This window comes from Martes martes (genome assembly GCF_963455335.1).
Source record: "Martes martes genome assembly, chromosome: 1".
Lineage (NCBI taxonomy): Eukaryota > Metazoa > Chordata > Mammalia > Carnivora > Mustelidae > Martes > Martes martes.
Genome location: NC_137888.1, coordinates 47630012 through 47655458, shown reverse-complemented (window position 1 = coordinate 47655458; position 25447 = coordinate 47630012). Strand labels below are relative to the sequence as shown.

General features: G+C 38.3%; 1 protein-coding gene across 2 annotated transcripts in view; it reads right to left on the bottom strand.

Annotated features, from left to right (window-relative positions):
* Nucleotides 1-19125, bottom strand: part of TBC1D23 (TBC1 domain family member 23) — a 60355-nt gene extending 41230 nt beyond the window's left edge. For both annotated transcript variants that reach the window (XM_080806836.1, XM_080806837.1), the window contains exon 1: nt 18837-19125. In XM_080806836.1, the coding sequence (XP_080662962.1) occupies nt 18837-18889 (53 nt within the window). In that variant the 5' untranslated portion in view covers nt 18890-19125. The remainder of the gene's footprint in view (nt 1-18836) is intronic.
* Between the last annotated feature and the right edge of the window lie 6322 nt (nt 19126-25447).

Here is a 25447-nt window from a genome sequence, read left to right as displayed (position 1 = left end):
CTCCCAGGCGCCCCTACACTATTCTCTAAATTGTTTTTCCCCTTACCATATTCTAAAAACTTCTTTTCCCTATAATTTCAAAAACTGATGAAAACTTTAATTGGACATACTCCAAACAAGAGATGAAAACAAGACTTAGTTCATCTCTCCTTTTTTAAATGTATATCTTTCTGCATTCAAACTCCATATCCATTATCAGCCACTCTCCACTCTTCCCACCCTGCTCCCAGCCTCTGACAACCACTGATTTACTTTCTGTCTCAAGACATTTACCTACTCTGGACATTTTATTTTTTAAAGTTTATTCATTTTTAAGTAATTTCTACACCCAACATGGGGCCCCATAATCATGACCCCAAGATCAAGAGTTGCATGCTATGCTCTCCCAATTAAGCCAGCCAGTGCTCCGATTCTGGACATCTTATATATGGAATCTTATTTATGCGGTCTTTGTGTCTGGTTTATTTCACTTACCATGTTTTCAAAGTCTATCTATGTTTTAGCATGTATCAGTACATGATTTTTATTGCCAAATAATATTGCATTGCATGTATATACATTTTATTGGGTTTTTTTTGTGCATGTGCGCACGCAAGAGATAACACAGGCACACAAGACTGAGCATGCACACAGTGGGGTAGTTGGGGCAGGGGGAGGCCAGAAGGAGAGGGAGAGAAATACCAAACAGGCTCCACGCCTAGCTTGGGGCTTGATCTCAAGACACTGAGAGCAAAACCTGAGCCAAAATCAAGAGTTGGACACTTAACCGATGGAGCCACCCAGGCACCCATCTACTACATTTTATTTATCTATTCATCGGTTAATGGGTATTAGAGTTGTTTTTAACTTTTTGGCTTTATGACTGTCTCTTAATTTTGAACATAATTAATAGTTCAACTGGTTAAGTGTATGATGCATATATATGATTTATTAACTGTTTATTCCTAAGAAGGTCTGGAAGAATTTAAAAATCAAGTCTATTAAAACCACACCTATTAAGATGGCTATTATTAAAAAAAACAACAACAACAGAAAATAAGTGTTGGTGAGGATGTGAAGAAATTGGAACCCTGTGCACTGCTGGTGGGAATGTAAAATGGGGTAGCCACTATGGAAAACGGTATGACTATTCTTAAAAAAATTAAAATATTGAAATACCATATGATCCAACAATTGCAACTTCTGATTCTATACCCGAAAGAAGTGAAAGCAGGAACTTGAACATTGAACAGATACATGTACAGCCATGTTCATAAGAGCGTTATTCACAATAGCCAAAGGTGGAAGCAACCCAAATATACTCCAGTGAATAAATAGATAATGAAATGGGGTATATACACAAAATGGAAAATCATTCAGGCTTAGAAAGAAACTGACACATCTACAACATGAATGGATATTGAGGATATTATGCTATGTGAAATAAGCCAATCACAAAAAAACAAATAGTGTACCAACTATACTTATTTGAGGTACCTAGAATAGTCAAATTCATAGACAGAAAGAAAACAGTAGTTGCTAAGGACTAAAAGTGGATCAAAGGTATGTCAGTATCTATTAGAACAAAAACCAAAATTGTGCAAGGTGGCTACTTCAGAGAAATGAGATGGGAAGGACATTTACTTTGCACATGGCATCAGTCAGTAACCCCTGAGTATATTTACGTCTTATATTTGCATGTACTGCTTGAACAATTTAAATATTTATGGATTCCTTTTTAATATGTATACACTGTCAGCAATAATTTCGAATGAGTAAAATGATTCAGCTAAAAGCATGTTCAAAGTAGTGCTTATTATGACTATGAAAACTACATTGTAGCTGTTTTAAAATGAGGAACTGATTTAAATTAGTAAATGGAGTATCAGGCAACAATTCAAAATGCTGAAGAACAATTAATGACATGGAAAATATTTAGCATATTAATGACATATAGTAAGTTAAAAAGCGGGCAGTTTTAAAACTAACATACAGCATATATGTGTTAGAGAAATAGTACACTAACCTCACTCCCCACCCACTCTTTTCCACACACACTGTGAAGCTATTAAAATGTTTATTTCAAGTAGAGTGCTTATAGGACAGTTTTAATGTGTCCCTTGTTTTCTTTTCTTTTTTGGGGGGGGGGTGGAGAGGGTATTATTGTAGTCTATAATGAGCAAATATTTACAAGAAAAAAGAAACAAAAATGACGCTTCACTTTTTGTCCTCTGTCTTAACTCCATGGCCTAAGACCTTAAGCGCATTCTTAACACCCTAAATATCACTCCTTGTCCTCCTGCCTCATTAAAGCTACATATTCTCAGCATTGGGTTAATCTAACCAATTCTGTCTTCTTTTGTTCCTATACTCTGCTCAATAAAGACTTCATGGGAAAATTAATTAAGACAACTTTATGAAGCTATCATAAATTCACCATCTTCTCTAGCTGCTTGGCATCGATGCTGGCTGAAAATTTCCTATTCACTACATTCTTCAGAACCCCTACACAGCCACTTTACCTCATCTGACTTGAAAGAAAAAATATAGGCCAGCAGGCTTCTCTTCCCTTTGATCTCAGCCCCTCTCCAAAAACAAACAGAAGCAACTTACCATGATCTCCAGACATCATTCCTGCCCTTCCTTTATGCACAGACATCTATGTATCTTTTCTCTAATCTTCACACTGGTAACTTCACCTGGGTCTTCTCTCTTCCCCCTCAACTCCTGTGAAGCCATGTGCCACCAATCATCCCCTCTCTCCTATCTTCCACTTTCTCTTTTTCCAATATACTCAATATCGGCCTTAGAAACAACATCAACACCACAAAAGCTCCTCCAAACTTTCTTTTCCATCTAGTTACCAAACTCTTGGTTGTTCCTTTCACAACAAAGCTTTCTGGAAAAAATTCTCAACAATATATGTCACTATTTCTCCCTCATCTTCCCCTCAATTCCCCCTCATTACTCCCCATCATTTCTCCTCCCTCTTTCACCCCTACCCCTCCACAGGGACACTCTCGCTATGCTCCCCACTTCCTGCCTAATATCCAAATCTTTACCTTAATTTAACCTTTCCAAGGCATCTGACAACTCTTCTTCCTTCAAAAAAAATATACAAATGACCAGTAAGTCATGAAAAGACATTCAATATCTTTAGCCATTAGGGAAGTTCATTCCAATTTTAGTAGATGTGCTGCCAAAGTGAGCACGCCATTAGGGAAGTTCAAATCAAAACCACAATGAGATACCCATTTCACATTCACAAGATGTGAACATATAATGGCTAATATCAAAAGGACACACTAAATTTCATACCCATTAAGATGGCCAGTATCAAAAAAAGGGCAAGGATGTGGAGAAATTACAATCCTTGTGCAGTGCTGGTGGGAATGTAAAATGGAATAGCCAGTATGGAAAAAGTCTGGCAGTTACTGAAAAGTTACAGAGAATTACCATATAATCTAGCAATTCCACTTCTGGGTATATATCCAAAAGAACTAAAAACAAGGACTCAAACAGTTATAGCTACATCCACATTCATAGCAGCTTTATTCACAACAGCCAATATGGTAACAACCCAAATATCTGCCAATGGATGGGTAAACAAAATGTGGTATATAGGGGTGCCTGGGTGGCTCAGTGGGTTAAAGCCTCTGCCTTCCGCTCAGGTCATGATCCCAGGGTCCTGGGATGGAGCCCCGCATCGGGCTCCCTGCTCAGCAGGGAGCCTGCTTCCTCCTCTCTCTCTGCCTGCCTCTCTGCCTACTTGTGATCTCTGTCTGTCAAATAAATAAAATCTTAAAAAAAAAAAAGTGGCATATACATACAATGAAATTGTTACTCAGCCTTAAAAAGGAAGGAAATTATTTTTCTTGTATTTTTTTTATTTTTTAAAGATTTTTTTATTATTTATTTGACGGATAGAGGTCACAAGTAGGCAGAGAGGCAGGCAGAGAGAGAGAGAGAGAGAGAGAGAGGGTGGGGGAAGCAGGCTCCCTGCTGAGCAGAGAGCCCGATGCGGGACTCGATCCCAGGACCCTGGGATCGTGACCTGAGCCGAAAGCAGAGGCTTTAACCCACTGAGCCACCCAGGTTCCCAAGGAAGGAAATTCTGACAGACGGTACAACTTGGATGAACTCTGAAGACAAGTGATAAGTGAAATAAACTAGTCACAAAAGAGTAAATACTATATGATTATACTTATATTAGGTACCTAAAATATTCAAATTCATAGAGATAGAAAATATAAGTTACCAAGGCTAGAGGCAGGAGAGGTGAATAGGAAGTTATTGTTTATTAGTTACAAAGCATCTGTTTGGAATGATGAAAAATCCTGGAAATGGATAGTGGTGAGCGATGGCTGTACGTAACTGTGAATGTACTTAATGTTACTGAATCGCACATGTTAAAATGGTAAAACTTAATGTTATATATATTTTACATTTTATAAGTTTTATAAGTAAAACTTAATTGTTATATATTTTTTTAAGATTTTATTTATTTGACAGAGAGAAATCAGAGCTAGGCAGACAGAGAGAAGGGGAAGCAGGCTCCTGCTGAGCAGAGAGCCCGATGCGGGGCTCGATCCCAGGACCCTGAGATCATGACCCGAGCTGAAGGCAGAGGATTAAAACCCTGAGCCACCCAGGCGCCCCTGTTATATGTTATATAAATATATATTTTATATGTTTTAATATATTTTAAATATATATATATTTAATGTTTTATATATATTTAAGAAGACAACAAAAAAGTTGTACATCAGTGCTTATGAAGGTATTATTTATAATAGCCAAAAGGTAGAAGGAATCCAAAAGTCCATCACCTGATGAATAAACAGAATATAACATATTCATACAATGGAATATTACTCAGCAATAAAAGGAATGAAGTATTGATACATGTAACATGTTGATAAACCCTGAAAACATGCTAAGCGAAAGAAATCAGACACAAAGGTCACATATTATATGATTCCACTCACACGAAATGTCTAAAGCACCTTGATCAAGGTGCTTTAATTTAGAGTTTTCAAATGAAGCTACTGTGTCAAACCCTCATTTACCATTTCAGTGAAGGAATTTATCATATGAAGGATTCAAGCCACACCTTAGTTAAGGGGTAAGAACTTCTTCCTTGCCTCTTCAGTTCGTCAAGTTAACAGCAGTTCATTTAACTACCATTGTGGGAAAGGAACAAACTCCTAAACGGTTGACACGGCAGCTCAATAGTAAGACCACCAAGAAACTGAGAATATAAAGCCCTTGAGGAAACATATTACAGAGAAAACAATATAAAATTTAAAATCAGAAAATGTGACATCAGACTCTATCCACTTAACAGCTATGTGACCTAGAATACAAACTTATTCTTCACCTATAAAATGGGGATAGTATCAGATAGTACCAGTACCATGAATCAAGAGGTGGGAAGTACTCACACAGCATATGAATTATCTTCTGTTCTACCAGTGTATCCCTCCCACTCCTCTTTCCATTCCATCTTAATGCCTACAGCTTGCCTGAATCTGTCCTTTTCAACTCTCTCTTTCTGGATAGTCTCCATAAGCAATGAAGCCTTAACTGTAGTTGTCAGACAGTAGTTGCTCACATGAACCATTTATGGGTACACGTGACACAAATCCTGAGACAAATGAAACAATAATAAAACATAGAAAAGATAAAACATGTATGTAGGAACACTAAGTCACTCTTCACTTAGTTAAGGATAAATATTTAAAGGCAATATTAACACTCAATAAATGTTTTTTAAAGAAATAGAAGGCATTCATACAAAATAATGAAAAAGCCCTAGAATTAAGCAATTAGTAATCATTCCCAGCAACTTATTAGATAGTATGATTTCTCATAGCCTATTCAACTTCAGAATAACATTCCTGTCACCTGAGCATATTGAGATAAATTTCTAACTTTAGACAGGATGTTCTCTGAATGGAAAAAAAAAAAATGTTTAACCCATGAAGCCTCTCAGTCTACCAAACAAACCAAATCAACTTCACCAGTTTTCCAAATCCTTAAAATCTAATCCTTTTTTTTTTTTAGATTTTATTTATTTATTTGACAGAGATCACAAGTAGGCAGAGAGGCAGGCAGAGAGAGAGGGGGAAGCAGGCTCCCTGCTGAGCAGAGAGCCTGATGTGGGGCTCGATCCCAGGACCCTGGGATCATGACCTGAGCGGAAGGCAGAGGCTTTAACCCACTGAGCCACCCAGGTGCCCCAAAATCTAATCCTTTTTGAAAGACCTGAAAGTGAGACAGGAATCCATCAAAATCCTAGAGAACACAGGCAGCAACCTCTTTGACCTTAGCCACAGCAACTGCTTCCTAGACATGTCTTCAAAGCCAAGGAAAACAAAAGCAAAAATGAAATACTGGGACTTCAACAAGATAAAAAGCTTCTGTACAGCAAAGGAAACAGTCAACAAAACTACAAGGCAGCTTAGAGAATGGGAGAAGGTATTTGCAAATGATGTCTCAGATAAAGAGCTAGTATCCAAAATCTATACAGAACTTACCAAACTCAACACCCAAAACACCCCCCCCCCAAAAAAAAAAACAATCTGGTCAAGAAATGGGCAGAAGACATGAACAGACTTTTCTCCAAAGAAGACATACAAATGGCCAATAGACACATAAAGAAATGCTCTGTATCACTTGGCATCAGGGAAATACAAAACAAACCACAACGAGGTACCATCTCACACTAGTCAGAATGGTTAAAATTAACAAGACAGGAAACAACAAATGTTGGCGAGGATGTGAAGAAAGAGGAACCCCCTACACTGTTGGTGGGAGTGCAAGCTGGTGCAGCCACTCTGGAAAACAGTATGGAGGTTCCTTAAGACGTTCAAAATAGAACTACCTTATAAACCAGCAACTGCACTACTAGGTATTTACCCCATTTACCACAAATGTAGTGATCTCAAAGGGCACCTGTACCGCAAAGTTCATAACAGCAATGTCCACAATAGCCAAACTGTGAAAAGAGCTGAGATGTCCATCAACAAATGGATAGAGATGTAGTGTATACACACACACACACACACACATATACACAACGGAATATTACTCAGCCATCAAAAAGGATGGATACTTACCATTTACATCAACACGGATGGAACTGGAGGGTATTATGCTGAGTGAAATAAGTCAATCAGAGAAAAACATATGTGGAATATAAGAAACAGTGCAGAGGATCATAGGGGAAGGTAGGGAAAACTGAATGGAACGAAATCAGAGGGGGAGAAAAACCATGAGACTCTCTACAGGAAACAAACAAGGTTGCTGGAGGGGTAGCATGTCAGGGATGGGGTAACTGGGTAATGGGCATTAAGAAGGGCACATGATGTGATGAGCATCGGATGTTATATGCAACTGATGAATCACTGAACACTAGATTTGAAACTAATGATGTACTATTGTTGGCTAGCTGAAATTAAATTTTTAAAAAATCTAATCCACTATAAAAAAAGACCACATGGGACCTAGAATATATGTTAATCACCTAAAGTTCAAAGAGTACAGAGAAACTATAGAGAAAAAACAATTACCAATTTTTTTCCAATTTTTAAAAGTTAATTTGGTATCTTAAAGTGGTCGGGGTCTAAGATATATTATTTCACTAAAAATAAAAATTTTAAAGCTGCGCTATTAAGGTAATCAATTACAAGCCCAAAGCCTGCTATGTAAACATATTGAACATGTTATTTCTACTGCATTGGATATTACTCAACCTTCTGAGTCTGCTAGCAGTATTAAACAGAGCCAAGAGATAAATGGACTCAGAACTTACAGCACTCAAAAATATAAAGAACAATATAGACTGTGATTATTGTTTCCTCAAATATTTCCACATTCGCTTATTTAACAGGTCCTATACATGACCTACTCCCTTTCAAAGTCCTCTTTTCCCCTCCTTTTCCAGTTCAACTCCTTGCAAACAGTAGTCACCACTCATCTCTACTTAATCTCCTCATTCACGCAAATCCCATCCTTACACTGTAATTGCTCCAAAAAGTCATTAATCATCTCAGTCCTTGTCCTCTTTACATACTCTGCAAAGTTAGATTCTCCTTAAAACATTCTCCTTAAGTTTCTGTTACTTCCCTATACTTCTCTCTAACCCTTGCTGTAAATTTTCCTTCCCTGCCCAAAGTACTCTTTTATTCAAACCTTCAATAAGTATATAGAGCACCACCACCTGCTAGCCACTGTGTGAGGAACTGGAGGCAGTGAACAAAAAGTCATGCTCTCATGTAGCCTACATACTAGCTGGCAATTCCAAGTTTTAAGTCCTGTTATCTGAAACCCACTCAAAAATGATGGGAGCAGCTCCTTCTGAAGTGCAGCCTATTTTGATTTGTCCAGAATGTAAATCACTATGAGCACAGATTAAACCATGACAGGCCAGCCTGCCCACATATATATTACATCCAGGCACAAGCCTCTGATCAATTACTGAAAACTCAAAAATGACCAGCTAACTAGTTCTAAGTACCAGCAGATTGTGTAACAGTGTCAAGCTGCACATGTGAAGTTGTGGTTCCATGACTTACTTTGTGCCACCTTATTTCTGGTTATGTCTTAATGCCCAGGTCCTGACACATCAGCATCAAAAGCTTTGTCTGAACTTACTTTGCAACTATTGCTAGCAAACTGGTTACAAATTACTACCATACCAATACTCCTTAATTAGTAACTGAAAATTTTGTGTGCTATTTGGTAGAAATGGAAGTAAGACAACTTTGTTACACATTCACTCCTACAGTAGATATGGATGAAGTTCAATAACCACTATATGTGCTGTGTACCTTATTTTTATTTTATTTATTTATATATTTTTAAAGTAAGCTCTTTGCAGGGCTTGATCTCATGACTCCAAGGTCAAGAGTCCCATTCTCTACCAACTGAGCCACCCAGGAGCCCCATGTGTAACTTACTTTTAAATACCAATCTTGAACCATCAAAAGTTTTGTTTTAAAAAATGGTTTATTTTATTTACTTATTTATTTTTAGAGAGAGAGAGAGAGCAAGCTGGTGAGTGGGGTTGGGGGACGCAGAGGAAGAAGGAGAGAGAGAATCTCAAGCAGGCTCCACAGCCAACACGGAGCCTGACGTGGGGCTCCATCTCACAACCCTGACCTGAGCCCAAATCAAGCATTAGATACTTAACCAACTGGGCCACCCAGGTGCCCCTCAAACCATCAAAACTTTCTAACAACAAACAGTATAAGACATATTAAGAAATTACCATGTTACCTTACAGTCTGTGAGAACACAATATGGTAATTGTGAAATCTTGATGTTATCTGGATTTTTGTCAGAATTAGACACACTTATTACAGCATTTTAAAAAGATGTATATTTGAATGCGAAGAGAAGAAAAATCCCATTCACTAGCTTTAGGAAAAAAAAAATATATATCAGTGAAACTTTGTATCAGGATCAGATCCACAAAAGCAGCTTTGGGAGATTCCCTTACCAAATGATACATCCTCTTCAGAATTTATATTTAAGCAGGATTTTATGCCAAGTTAGTCCTCTATTCTTTTTTTTTTTTAAGATTTTTATTTATTTGCTAGAGAGAGAGAGAGAGAGAGTACACACAAGCAGGCAGAGAGGCAGGCAGAGGCAGCGAGAGAAGCGGGCTCCCTGCCAAGCAGAAAGCCCGATGCAGGACTCGATCCCAGGACCCTGGGATCATGACCCGAGCCGAAGGCAGTGGCTTAACCAACTGAGCCACCCAGGCGTCCCTTAGTCCTCTATTCTTGACAAGCCAAACAAATACGGTATCTACATTATTTCAGCAGTGTGCAAAAGGCAAAGGAGACAGAGATCATAGAATGCTGCTCTGTAAACTGCTAAAATTAACTAACTACAAATGGAACAGATGCTTTAAATCTTCAGACTTATTTTTTATCCATAATCCATGCAGATCAAATTGCACCAATGCTACCAATGGGGTGCGCCCCTTCTGCTACAAAAAAACTCAGGAATTTTTGCCTAAGCAGCAGAAAAAAAAAAGCAGCTTAAGCAGCTCCTCTTAACTTTTACTCTATGTATAATGTTGTAATACATTTGCTGTAAGACTTTGCTTGCAAAATGAAAGAATATCTTCCTTACTAATGGGAAGTTGACTTTAAAGAGTGCTCCAAACCCTTTCCTCTTTCATGTTTCCTCAAAATAAAAAGTTCCTAATAAACTGTTCTTTTCTATACATAAGAGGTGACTTTCCAGTACTTCTGTTTTTCAACATTTATTTATTTATTTTTGAGAGAGAGAGGAAGACAGTGCAGGCATACACAGTGGGGGGGAGAGAGAAACAGACTCACTGCTGAGTGCAGAACCCGATGGATGTGGGGCTCCATCTCAGGTACCTAAGATCATGACCTGAGCTGAAATCAAGAGCCAGATGCTCAACCAACTGAGCCATCCAGGCACCCCGACTTTCTAGCATTTTTATTGCACAAAGAAATGCACCAGGTTTCCCCCACCCCACCAAAGCAGTAGTTTATTTGGAAAATAGAGTATGCCCTTTACCAAAGAGAAAGAAGGGGATGAAAACACAAGTCAAAATAAAACAGCACATTACTTATTTCTATCACAAATTTCCAATTTATCCAAAATGTAATGAGAAATGAAACACTACTAATAATCCTTTCCTTGAAACCATCATATTAGAAAATAAAGGAACACTACTACAAATGAGGTAATAACACTGCATGTCTTTCCAAGGGTACCCTGCCAGAGGAGATTGGTTTGGCAAAGAAATACACAATAGATTTTTTTTTAAGATTTTATTTATTTATTTGACAGACAGAGATCACAAGTAGGCAGAGCAGCAGGCAGAGAGAGAGGGGGAAGCAGGCTCCCCACTGAGTAGAGAACCCCTTATGCGGGGCTCAATCCCAGGACCCTGAGATCATGACCTGAGCCGAAGGCAGAAGCTTAACCCACTGAGCCACCCAGGTGCCCCACACAACAGATTTTTTTAACTTGCACTGCAATCATCAATAATTAATTTGATTAAAGAGAATCTCAGTTACTTTTGTATCAGTGGTTAAATCTAAATAGAATCTACAAAATAAAGCCCAAGAACTGCTAGTATTTAATTGCACAGCTGTATGAGATAAACATATTCTTCTATGGGTCACCTTAATACTTCAAAACAAGAGCCAGAAACTCCTGAAAAGGAAAAAAAAAAAAAAAGGAAACTCCTGAAAGGGGAAAGTAACCTCAAGAGAGTTATTTTAAAACCAAGTTTCTTGAGGCACCTGGATGGCTCAGTTGGTTGAGCATTTGCCTTCGGCTCAGGTCCTGATCCCAGGGTCCTGGGATCAAGCCCTGCATCAGGCTTCCTGCTCAGCAGGAAGGAGGGTCATCTGCTTCTCCCTCTCCCTCTGTTCCTAACTACCCACCTCAAGTGCTCTCCACCTCTCAAATAAATAAAATCTTTAAAAAGAAAAAAGAACCAAAAATCAAGTTTGTTTCTCCAATATTCCTAAATAAAACAAAAGAAAAATTACTAAGCTGATGAATTTACTAAACTGTATAATAACTTCTATTTTCTAATTATCACTATTGTTTTCACAGACTGTAAATAATAATTCTATTTTATACATAATATAGGTATATGTAATATATTACTCATATAACATATATTTAAGATAATTAAATACATTTAAATATATTTAAATACATTTCAGATATGTACATATTATCTAACTGTGAATACATAAGCATAATATCTCAAGATCAAAAACTAACCTATTTATTTTGGCAAAGGTATGAGAATATATTATGAAAACTAAAGAGGTTTAAAGCTATAGTACATAATGCTCTGTATCACATCCCACCGTATCAGTCATGAACTGTCCCTTCTTGTGCATATATGACAGACAAAGTGGTATACAGCTTATGCATATTCTTATAGCTTTACAGGTGCCACAGATAAATACATATGTTCAACAATGCACATCTTAGACTACTGTGTCTTTCAAAACACAGATTGAGCATAGGACTAGCATATCTTAATTTTTATTTATTTATTTTTTTTTAAGTAGGCTCCACACCCAGAGTAGAGCCCAACATAGACAGGGCTTGAACTCACAGCCCTGAGATCAAGACCTGAGCTGATACCAAGAGTCAGACGTCTAACCTACTGAGCCACCCATGTACTCCAGGACTACCATTTTTTTTTTTTTTTTTAGATTTTATTTATTTATTTGACAGACAGAGATCACAAGTAGGCAGAGAGGCAGGCAGAGAGAGAGGAGGAAGTAGGCTCTTCACGGAGCAGAGAGCCGGATGCGGGGCTTGATCCCAGGACCCTGGGATCATGACCTGAGCCGAAGGCAGAGGCTTTAACCCACTGAGCCACCCAGGCGCCCCAGACTACCATATTTTTAATTGGGTTCTCTCTAGGTGTCTGTTCAAGCATATGTGAAATACATAACATTTACGCAATCAACTTTTGAAAGGGCACAGGGCTGAAAGAGACAGAAGTTTAAGTCCCAGATTTTCCACTAACTAGGTTTGTCATCTGACCATCCCAAGCCTGTCTTCTCATCTCTAACCAGAAAACTACAATAATTTATAACTTCCCCTTCTCAAGGAACTGTTGTAAAAGCCAAACAAGATAGCAAATATAAGTATTACATTAAGAGATAAAGTCCTATAAAAACAAATAGTACTTTCTTATATCCTGCTAAAATTATTAAATATCACCACAGCAAGTTTTTATGTTTTATGTAACATAACATATGTTTTATGTATGTTTTTTAGTTTTATGTAACAACTGCTTTAAAGCAAGAAAAGCACACATTACAGCATTTCTATCCAACTATGAAATGCTGTATTGGCTTAAGGATAAGAAAAAACTCCTTTAACCCTCAAGAAAAAGAGAGGAAACTTAAAACACATGATTCAATGATTTAGTGATTTAATTACTGATCATTTTCTCAGCTCAGGTCAAAGGTCAGACAGACTTAAAATTTCAGAAAATGGGTTTTTTCAGGAAATAGGTTGTTTTTTTTTTTTAAGATTTTATTTATTTGACAGAGAGAGAGATCACAAGCAGGCGGAGAGGCAGGCAAAGAGAGAGAGGAGGAAGCAAGCTCCCTGCTAAGCAGTGAGCCCGATGTGGGGCTCGATCCCAGGACCCTGAAATCATGACCTGAGCCGAAGGCAATGGCTTAAACCACTGAGCCACCCAGGCACCCCAGGAAATAGGTTTTTTTTAAACTGGCTCTTAACTTACTGCTCTTGCATTTTCATAAGAAATAATTTGCTCTTGTAAGTCTAATATGAGGGACTGATTTATTTTCCATTCATAATTCTCAATACCTAAGTAAGTTACTTCAAGCACTGTTCCTTTCAAGCTATATAATCCTATTCAAGCAAGTCAGAACAATGCAACTTCAGGCTTCTGGTTTTAAATCTGTCTCAAATTCTTTCTAAAACACCACATAACAGCTTGAATATAACCAGAACTTAGTTAATGTCTGCTGAATGCTTTGCTAAACTCTGGCTTGCTTTTTGATACATAAGGGAAGTCGCTGTTTTTAGTTTATTCAAGCAGAATCCATATTTTAGCGTAAGCAGCAGAAATGATTTGCCACACATAGTTTATCAATTGTGTTCAGAAGACACCTACTCATTAAGTTGGCTGTGTATTGCAGAACACTTAACAGGGTACTCCAGAATTACCTGACTTGCCTCTAAGATAGGGAATATATCTGTACTCTTTTCAGTAAGTACAAATAAAGGAAAGGAAACCAAATGAATACTTTTTTTTTTTTTTTGGCATGCAAAAACCAGTTACTACAATCCAAAGGAGAAAATCCTAGAAGTGAATTATTATTTAGGAATTACCTTTAAAAACAGTAAAATATGGGGGTGCCTGGGTGGCTCAGTGGGTTAAAGCCTCTGCCTTCAGTTCAAGTCATGATCCCAGGGTCTTGGATCAAGCCCCACATCGGGCTCTCTGCTCAGCAGGGAGCCTGCTTCCCTTCCTCTCTCTCTGCCTGCCTCTCTGCCTACTTGTGATCTCTGTCAAATAACTAAAAAAAATCTTTTTTTTAAAAAAAGTAAAATATGAATTATAAGAAAAACATTAATGTAAATGCTATAAACAAAGTAAGGCTTTTTAATTTCTTTTTTTTTTACATCTTCATTTCTAATCATTGTCTGCATTCTACTTAGTTTACAAAATCAAACAGCTGTCACTTGAAAACCCCTAATTCAAAACAGTAAGTTTTATTTTCCTTTTCATTTTTTTCATTTTCTATAAGGTAATATCCAGTCTGCCCAGAACCACAAGCTGTCAATATTCCTCTAAAACAAGTTCCATTCTCTTTCATATTAAATGGATTTCTTTATTGATTGTATCATTTCTGAAATTGCAATCACCTACTCCTTAAATCTCTCCTCATATTTCAATGCTTATGAAATGGGAAGCACTGAGAACACTATTTACAAAGTGCACAGAACTTTGAAAAAGACCCTATTATTCCCAAAACAATTCTATTCACATTTCAAATGAAAAATAAAAGCTTCTTTACGAACTGCTACTTGTACAATTTTAAGAAAAGTTAAGCAATAATTTAAAAAGTTTAACAATAAATTAAAATCATGACTTTAAAGTATATACTCTACAAAAATTTTAAACTAAACGCAGAATACCAACAATTGTAAAATTAAAATCTACAGAAAAAAACATTTTTTAAATTATGACTTTAGATGTTTAGGCCTTATGTCAGGAAGAAAGCCTCAGAAAATGAGAAATTTTGTTCAAATTCAAGGCTGACTACTTCAATACCGAGAAGATAATTATCAACCTTTGAATTGTAAAAATTAAACATTTGTTTGATTTTTACAAAGCAGTAGCTTGTTTAAATTTACATTATTTCAAACTCGTGGGCACCTGGCTGGCTCAGTCAGCCACACATGATACTCTTGATTTCACGGTCATGAGCTCAAGACCCACATTAGGAGTAGAGTTGACTTAATAGAAAAAAAAATTTTTTTATAATAATAATTTCAAACTCGCTATAAACATTTTTAAAGGATTTCTCCAGACCCTCTGAGCTTGTGTGGCTGCAGTTTCAGAAAGTTAGAGAGCTATTTTCTGATATCTTTGGTTTTTCATAAAAGGTGAGTGTACAAGCAATTACACAGTTCAAAAAAACAATGGAGTTAGAAAATGTATATGAAATGACAGGTTGGTATGTTATTGTACATGATTTTACAAAACTCACTCAGACAATAAACATCCACTGAGCCACCTGCTATCAGCCACAGTCCTTGAGAAGTTCACTATGTAAACAGCAACGATAAATCATATAATCAGATAAATTACAGCATAATGTGTTAGGTGAAAACATAGAACTGAAATATATAGAGATAAATTCCTCTGGCTAACTCATTTCAAGTTATGCATCATCTAGAATCTTGCTAAAGAGTATGGTCCATGAACCAGCAGAACTGCCATTATCTAGAAGCTAACCAGTCAGAAATACAAAATTTCAGGTCCCAAGCAAATCTACTGAATCTACATTTTAACATGATCCCCAGGTAACTGTAATGCACATTTAAATTTTGAGAAGCACTGGCCTGGAACATAACTGAAAATACATGAGTAAGTGTTATCTTGTACTTTTAAGATCTTTGGGCCCCATCCTGAACCTTTTTACAAATGTACACACGGTTTAACATGGTTAGCTACCTAGTATCACAGATTAAGAACAAACTGGGAAATACTACTAAGAAAGAAAGAAAACAGAAAAAACTAACAAAAAGCAATCTCAAAAAAAGATGGTTGTATGGGGCCATTCATTTAACATAGCAACTATCTACCCATTCTGCCTAGCTAGGTCTCACTGTATTACAAAAGTATAATAGTAATTTATATTCTTTTTATTTAAGATTTTTTTTTATTTTTATTTACTTATTTGACAGAGATCAAAAGTAGGCAGAGGCGGGGGGGGGGGGGGCGGAGAGAAGCAGGCTCCCTGCTGAGCAGAGAGCTGGATGCGGGGCTTGATCCCAAGACCCTGGGATCATGCTCTGAGCCAAAGGCAGAGGCTTAACCCACTGAGCCACCAAGGCGCCCCAGTAATTGATATTCTTAAATGTGTCTCCTCTAACTAGACCACAAATTCCTTGAGGACAGGGACCTAGCTTTTTCTTATACACTTAACTCTGTAAACTGAATGACCCTAAGTCACTGAGCTAAGTTCAGGTTAGGCAATGCGATATATAACACATTTCAAGAAAAATTACAATAAAAATGTGACTTGGGGCCCCTGGGTAGCTCAATCAGTTAAGCATGTGACTCTTGATTTCAGCTCAAGTCATTATCTCAGGGTCATAAGATGGAGCCCCGCGAGGAGCCTGGTTAAGATTAAGGTTCTTTCCCTCTCCCTCTACCCCTCTACCAACCCCCCCACCCAACACACACAAACACACACACTCTCTCTCCAAAAAAAAAAAAGTGACTTTTTGGGGGGAAGAGTAAACCCTCCCCATTCCATAACAATCCATTCACCAGTCTAAGAACAGAGGCTTTCCAAATCTATGACTCCAAATCCAAATGTCTTCTCTGACTATATTTAAACTCACTCCGAGGGGACACCCCGGAGTGGAGTAAGCAGAGAAAAGGGAGAAAGATTACATGAGAATGGAAGGAGAGCAGAAATCAAAGAACAACTCAGGGTTCCTCCATTCATGAAAATAAAAACAACAAAAACTAAAAGCCACACAAAAGGTACAATAACCCTAGAAGAGAACAAATGCTACCTTGAACAACCATTAATTCCATGTTCCTTGCCTCCGTGAATCGGACTCATACTCACAATCCTCCTAAGAACTTCTCAAAGGTATTTTAACTCTAGAAACATTTCTCATGGTGAGTGAGCTGAATAAAGCCAGCTTATGATATAAAAAATTAACACTTTCAAGACAACAAATTCCATGAAGTTCTAGTCCTCACTCTCCAAACAATCATTAGTTTTCTTGCCTATGTCCATGCTCACATTATTACTCCATTCAGAGGCCCTTCCCATCTGTTACTCTGAATGCACTATCCAATGTTAGCCACTAGCCATGTGTGGCTATTTAACATCTGCACTGTGGCTAGATCCAATTGAGACGTAGGCTAAAAGAAAAATACACATTGAATTTTGAAGGCTTGTTACCAAAAAAGATATAAAATTATCTAATTGGTTTCTTCCAGCAATGATATATTGAAATAGTATTTTAGATATAATAAAATAATTTCAACTGTTTTTGTTGTTGTTATTGTTATTTAGTTTTTAATGTGGCTACTAGAAAATTTAAATTACAGGGGCACCTGGCTGCTCAGCTGGTGGAACATGTGTCTTTTGATCTCAGGTTGTGAGTTTAAGCCCCAGGCTGGGTGTAGAGATTACTTAAAAAGTTAAAAAAAAAAAAAAACAACTTAGAAAAGAAAAATTTAAATTACATATGTGGCTCACATTGTATTTCTATTGGACAACACCAGTCTAAATCCTGTTGATTCTTCAAGGCCTTATTCTAACACCTTTGCTTCCATGAAGCTTTCTCCAATAACTGCAAATGGAAGTGGCTTCTGTCCCCCCTGAAATCCCATAACATTGTCACTCACATTCCCAAAGAGCTGGATCAACTTTTACCTTGTTATAGAGTGTAACTGTCACAGCTCCAATATAAGCAAATTGAGAAAAAAAACTATATATAGGTCACCGGTAAGTTTTCCTCCAACACCTTGGAGAGTACATGCATGCACTAAGGTAATACTGGATGTCTGCTAATTGAAAGTTGAATTTCTCAGTTATTATCTATCCCTTCAATGATTTCCATTTCAGGATTAAAGTCCATGTCTAAAATGTCTTGTATAATTTTTAGGCAAACAGCTTTATTACATGAGCTGTATACATGTCACATGATGAAAAAGCAAATCTAAAACTATCTAATACATGTCGTCAACATACTTAAATACAAAAATTCAAAAAGCCTCTAAAGGTTTCATCTTTTTTTAATGATATTAATGTCCCTAAAAATATTTTGTAAAGATCCACTATTTCAAAAATAGGAGCCCTTCCCAAAGATTAACGACAGTGGGTGACAAACTCCACCGAAAACTACTGCAGGTCCCTCCCCCCACCACAACTCTGAGTATAAGTCAGGTAAGCATGCAAAGGCTTGGGAGCAGCAAGAGCAATGTCCAGAAAGCATCCAAAGCTGTAAAGATTGAGCTGTGAGGAAAGTGATCAGAAGAAAAAAGACGACTTGTGTGAGACGAATAGTGGGAACTGCTGAAACGCAAAACAAGAAATAAAAGCTAGAATAAAAAATAGCTCAACTCCGCGGAAGGGATCCTCCCTGAGTATGTCTCTCAACCCCTCAGGCAAAGGTTGCGGTGGTAATTTCAAGGGTCCTGTCTTCAAATGGTATTCCCCAGTGCCTCACATCTGTATCCGCGAAACTTCCTTCCGAACCAACCTAAACTCCCAGGGCCACGTATTCCGGCCAAACCCAGCCCTGAAGCCACCCTCTCCGGCACGTTTTGGAAACCGATGAACGAACGCGGAGGACCGATAAGGCCCAGTACCCGGGTGACACCCCTCTGCCTTGGAATCGGGCCTTAGCCCCTCTGTCTTGACGGAATTGGCTGAAAGAACCCGGCCGGCAGAGGGGGCGGGGCAGGGCAGTGGACTTTGTCTAGGAAGGGTCTTCCTGTTCCATGCTGGAGCCTGCTGGTGTCTCAGGGACGGGCAGGACGGTGAGAAGGAAGAATAGAAGGGCAATAAGAATCAGCCCTGGCTTTCACTCACCAGCCGTCACCGCTCGACGTTGGCTCTGGCAGGACTTCTTCTCCTTCCGCCATTGCTGTTGACGTCCACGTCACTTTGCCGAAAAGTGGACCCGGCGCCGGGACCGACTCGGAGATCCAACGTCGTAAAAGATTCTCGGAAGTCTGAGCCTGAGCTTCTGGAGAGGAAAAGAAAGAGGGAGGAGGGAAGAGACAGGAGGAACTCAACGTCACGACAACCCCACCGCGAAAGCCAGCTTGGGGGAGGAGACTTGGTCAAAGCTGTTGCCCTTTCAAAGACTACGTGTCCCAGGATGCCCCGGGGGCCCGGACGGAATGAGAGCGTAGGGAGAGTAGGCGGAGCTGGATGAGGGAGCGTGACCTGGTAAAAGGCCCTTTGAGCGTCGCCTTTTAGCGTCCGTTTGGCTTCTTCGTCACCTTTTGGCGTCGTACTTAGCAAAGTCAGAACTGGGAACCCTAACTGGTGGAAAGAATAGGAGAGGGGGGAATGCCACAGGGAAGGTGGAAGGCAGGAGGATAGCCACATTTCAGTCATTTCCGACTGTAACAAGTGGGTTTGCGGAAAGAGTTGGGTCTAAGGAAAGGTCACGCCCACTCCCATTTGTGGGGCGCGGTCAAAAGTACAAATGGAGGCCACGTACTTTCTGCCTGAATGCTTTAAAGTTGTTTGAAAACTAGCGATAAAAACAAAGGAAATATGCTCCACCCAACCCCCTTGATACATATCTTCTTAATAACCTGGAAGATCAAATCCAAATTTAGATTTCAGAATTCCTGGAGTTCCAAACAGAGCTGCCACGTTTCTTCTCTTCCCACCCTACTTCTTTCCCTCTTCACAAATATGGGCACCTTGGCCTCCACATCCAAGCTCGGTCCACATCACTGACATCGAAGCACCAGCCTTTTGTCTCCCCTTGACCATACCTGGCGTGCACGAGCGCAGGACGATGAACCTAGGGAAATGCTTTTACAAGCCCTGAAACCAAAACAAATGAAGTAGAAAGGCATGTAGCAATATGAATAAATCTGAAAAAACATAATGTTAAATGGACAAAACAGATTGCGGAAGGTTAGGTAAGGTATGGTGTCATTTATATTTGGTGTTAAAAATGGGCAATACAATATACTGTTTGATGAATAGGTGCATATGTGCTTTTTAAAAATGAAGGGGAAAGATAGAAAAACTGGAATGGCATTTCTCATACAGCCAGACATTAGTTAAAGCAGTGAAAACAGATTTTATTCAGAAACTACTGACAGTAGGAGAAAGAGAGGAGCTCCATTCCAATTGGTGCAGAGGTGATTAGAGGTTTTAAAGGGAGAATGAGGGAGTAGGGAGAGTGGGAGCTCATTAGAGTCAGAGAAGTGAAAAATTACAAAGGGTTAGCCAGTGTCATTGTGATTATGCCAGCTGTGTCTGCTAGTTGGCAGTTTTTGAAGTTCGGATTCTATCCTCCCACAGAGGCTGGGAGATACGGCCCTATCATTCCAGATGATTACATTTCAAAGAAATGACTCTCAGGTCCTTGAGAAGGACACTTTTAAGTTGTAAGGGAAACATACTCACAGTTGTAAGCCCTTTCTAATAAATGCTCCAAGAAAGAGAGGTCAGGAACATATAAGGATTGGCTAGAACGAAGAGTGAATTCTGGCGGTTGAACTTTCTCAATCAGGCATCTTAATGAGGAGCTGGATTTCTGTGGGAGGTCTAGAGTCCTCCTAGAGACATGGTGTTAAGTTGCTAGAAACTATGCTAGAGTTTAGTCAAGTCTCTTAGTGCAGAAGTTTCAACAAGTTGTTATCTGAGGAAAGTTCTGCAGTTCTCAGAATTACATTTAGGGGAACAGGAAGAAATGGCTTCAGTTATATTTTTAATATTTTGTTTCTTAAGAGCTGAGAAGTGTAGTGCAGTAGGTTTTCAATGTTCTTTAAAGAGTCTAGACTCTGGTATACAGAATTTTTCATAATTTTAAACCTATTTGACTAAAATAAGCAGAAAGCATAGTCCAGCCATTTCATTAACACCAAGAACGTGTTTACTCTCTTCCCAAAAGGGGGATGATGTAGAGCCACAGGTTATTACACCCACTTCCAAGCCCAGGATCTTTGCGTGATGTTCAGTCCTTCTGTGGGGAAAATTTCTTTTAATATGGAATGAGGGTTTTGATGACAACCATCAAAAAGAATAAAAGGCATGCATCCAGGTCAATTTACCATCCTAACCTCAAGACTTACATACACTGTGTCCCTTCAACTGTTGGTGGGTTTTCAGAAGCTTTTCTAAAATGGTTTTAAAAATGACTATGTTGGGGTGCCCGGGGGGCTCAGTTGGTTAAGTGTCTGCCTTTGGCTCAGGTCCTGATTGCCAGGGTTCTTGGGTCCAGCCCCCACCCCGGAATCAGGATCTCCCTCTGCCACTCCCCCTGCTTGTGCTTTCTCTTTCTCTCTCTGTCAAATAACTAAATAAAATCTTTTTTTAAATGTTTCAACTTATTTTTTAAAAAACTATTATATCAGTGACTTGACAAGCTATTGTTTACTGGTTAAGGCATTTCTAATCCTCAATTGTAATATTCATGTTCGTATAATTAAATCAGTGATTGCTTTATACTCTGGTAAAAGTATTTCATTAAAAATATCTCACTTGACATTTCAAGCAGTTCTTCACTTTGTAGAAGTAAAGTCAAAACTTCTGACTTCCTCTCTTTTTAATAGGGCCGGAGTCAGCGTCATGAGCATGTAACCTGGGCAACAGCACAAGACCCTGTGCTTAGAAGGGCCCTGCACTTGGTTTAGTGCTCTGCTATTGCCATCTGGAAGCTCCTAATGATTTAGGAACAGGGGGTCTCTTGTTTTCTTTTTGTATAGGGCCTCCCACAAATTCTGTAGCCAGTCCTAGATAGGGTCAATATGATATTAATATATAACCCATTGGGAACAAGATCTCACTTGAAATTGGTTAATGATAATATTTTCATTTGTTCTTTACTCATCAGCCTGTTCTGTGTTCTGCTGAGTTCACTCATGATACTCACCAAGACGACATCCTCTTCCTTCAGTGTTAATTCTAGAAATCTGATTGTTAGGTGAAGTCCTTGAAACTTGGTATGCCTTTGGTTCCTCTTTCTTGAGCAGGTTCTACTTGTTTACTTTCCACAGTGTATGGTGTTTACTCATGTTTTGCTTGTTAACATCCAAGCTACAGTTCTGACAGATCTCGGTGGTAGGTGATTCCTCTGGCCACAAAGCCCTTTGTCCTCTTTCTCTTGCTCTGGATCAGGGTCATCCACTGATCTTGTCTCATCTTCTGGAAGGACAAAAACCACACTGGGTTGTTGAACTCCAAGCTGCTGAGTTATTACTGACCCTTGCTGATGGGTTTCTTACCATAAGCCCTTCTTCTTGCTCTGGATCTTGTTTTTCCACATTTTCCCCAATACACCTCACTTCCTGAGATGACAAAGACCATGCTACGGCCACAGAGCATTTCCTAGCTGGCTGCAAATTTTTATAAGTGTAACTTCTGAGTATTTTGTGCTTTAAGAAATCTCATTGTCCTGCCATTTACCTCAATTGTTACGGCTTTTATTTTTATTTTTTTAAGATTTTATTTATTTATTTGACAAAGAGAGACACAGCAAGAAAGGGAACACAACCAGGGGGAGTGGGAGAGGGAGAAGCAGGCTTTCCACTAAGGAGGGACCCCAATGCTGGGCTCAATGTGTGAAGCTTGATCCCAGGACCCTGGGATCATGACCAGAGCAAAGCAGACACCTGATGACTGAGCCACCCACACACCACTGTTACATGCCTTTAAAATATAGCATGGGACTACAAGTAGATCTCTCTTTAAAAAAACAAATAAACAAACAAACAATAAAAAACTTTTCAACAGTTAGAGAAGAAATCATCTGTCTGTATTTTCTTACATTTCTCTTTTTTCCTAATTTTAAGAAGACTTTATCAATAATACTAGGAACTCTTTCTGTTTTTGTACTTCTCTATATCCCTCTGGAGTAGAGGGAGTTGGAATCTCTTTTTGTATAGACCTGATGCTGTGTAAGGTGATGCTGATAGGGGTGACCATCTGGAACCAGGCGCGGTGCAGGCATTCCGAGATGCGTGTCCAACAAAGGCACACCCAGTCATCCACACAGGGTATGTTACCTACCTGTGTTTGTGCATCTAATTGTATCCCCACACCCAAATAAGCATAGAATTATGCCGTATTATCCTTGGACAAAATCAAGTTGCAATTTTCATGAAGGAAAATTTAAGTCTCTTGTGGTTTTTTTTTTTTAAGTCTCTTGGTTTTAAATGAAACTATAAAGAAACAGAAATATTTTTCATCTATTATTTGCTTTTCTGTGCCATAGAATTATATAATTTATATTTTATTATATGTACTTAATGCCATAGAATTATATAATTTATATTTTATTATATGTACTTAATTCATACTTGACACATAGTTTATTCTCAATAAACAAATAAATAAATTATTATTCTAAATAATGAACTAAAGGGTTATTTTTTTTTTAAGTATTTTTGAATGGATGAAGTCATTCACCTATATAGCTGGTTGGGATTGAGGCAGGTAGAGATTGTGAACTCATTTGTGTGGCCAATTGTTATGTTAGTGTAGTAGAGTTTATTTCACTTTTCACTATGATATTATTATAATATTTCTTTTAAAAAAAGAGAAATGATGCTAGCTCGATTCATATTTGAGTAATCTCTTCTTGATTTTCATGTATTCCTTGGTGTAGAGGAAGACCTAATACATCGTATTAATCTATTGCTACATTAAAACACCCCAAAACTCTGAGTCCTAAAACTTTCATTATCTCACAATTTCTGTGGGTCAGGAATTTAGAAGCAGGTAAGTGGATGTTCTGGGTCAGGGTCTCTTGAAGTTAGTCAAGATATTGGCCAGGTTTGCAGTTATGTAGTCATCTGAAGACTTCACTGGGGCTGGAGGATCTACTTCCATGGTGGCTCATTAACATGTCTGACAAGTTAGTGTTGACTATTGGTGGGAGTCCCAGGGTATTCTCCAAATAAGTCTTTCGATGGGGTGATTGAATGTCCTCTCAACATGGAGCCTGGCTTCCCCTGGGGTGAGAGTTTAAGAGAGACCAAGATTGAAGCCACAGTATTTTTTATGACCTAGCCTCAAAAGTCACACACCCGTCATTTCTGCAATATCCTATTGGTGATAGAGGTCAGTTCTGTTCAACCAATATCCAATTGGTTACACAAACAGAGCTATGTAACCAATATCCAATTGGTTACACAGGTCAGCTACAAAAAATCTTGAATACCCAAAGGCAAGCATCGCTGAGAGCCCTCTTAGAATCTGACTGTCACTTGAGGTAATATTAAATCCTGTACATCCATTATTGTCCAGCCAACTTGCCCCTGAAATCCCTGCCCCTATCATCTCAGCTCTCCTTGAGCTATTCCTCCTCTGAATCTGTGAGGGACTATTAAGAGGCCCCCTCCTGTGGGCCCTGAGTCATACAGCATCTTGTACTCTTTCACTCTGAGAATGATAACCACTTAGGTTTCTTTGTAGCCTCCATTACACCAAATGTAGGGTGTCCAAAAGTTCTTATTGAATATCGAAATATTGATTTCTGTTTCAAAATACTGATTTTTGAGTTTCAGAATTCCAAACTTTCCCAGGAATTTTTCTTTTTATCTTACAAGGACAGATGTCTTCACAATTATCAAAATTGTAACTTTAAAATCCCATTAGGACCTGCATTCCAAGATTTTTTAAACTACTGTAGCTTAACAATTTAATGATGAACAAAACCAAATTAATACCCATTCACAGATGACAAGTGTACAGTTGGCAATAATTTCAACCTCTGCTTTTAATTCACTTAAAAGTGTTAAGCAAACAGTGATTTAAAAAAAAAAAAAAAGACCTGGAGACTATAGGATTTCTTCATTATCCTTCTAGTAGTTGTCTTTGCTAAACAAAGTTGACTCTTAATAGGTTATGCAGATGGACCCAAAGTAAACATTTTGATGGGGATTGACCCATTCCTGGGTCTGGAATGGTTATGTTTTAATGTGGGAACCCATCTCACACTTTCCTCATTCCAAGTTTGTTCTCAACTATTCCAGACAAAGGGCTTTTATTAGGGTTGTATCACTGCTGGTTGGAAATAGGGATGGTAAACAATATGTTAGCTGCAACTAGCTTAAATTTTAAAAACTTATTACTTTTGGTGAGTTCACACACACAATCTATATACAGTATTCTTAGAGAATGGCTATGCTATTCTATATATGTGATCTGTCTCCATTTACCTCATACTCGTGTACTAACTCTTTTTTTTAGGTGTATGTCTTGCCAAATAAAATAGCAAGGAACCATCTAATGTAATTGAATGTATTTACATGATATATGCTTTTAACAATATGTGTAAAAAATACAGGTAGGTTACATTTTCTATGAATCCGTTATTTCCAGGCTGGTTTCTCCAGTACCCATGGTAAGTTGTACATTTTATCACTGTCATTTCTACATGCTCAATTCACTTAAGAAGAATACAAAGTTAAATAAAAAGAATTCTTAGGAGATAATGAATATGAAAA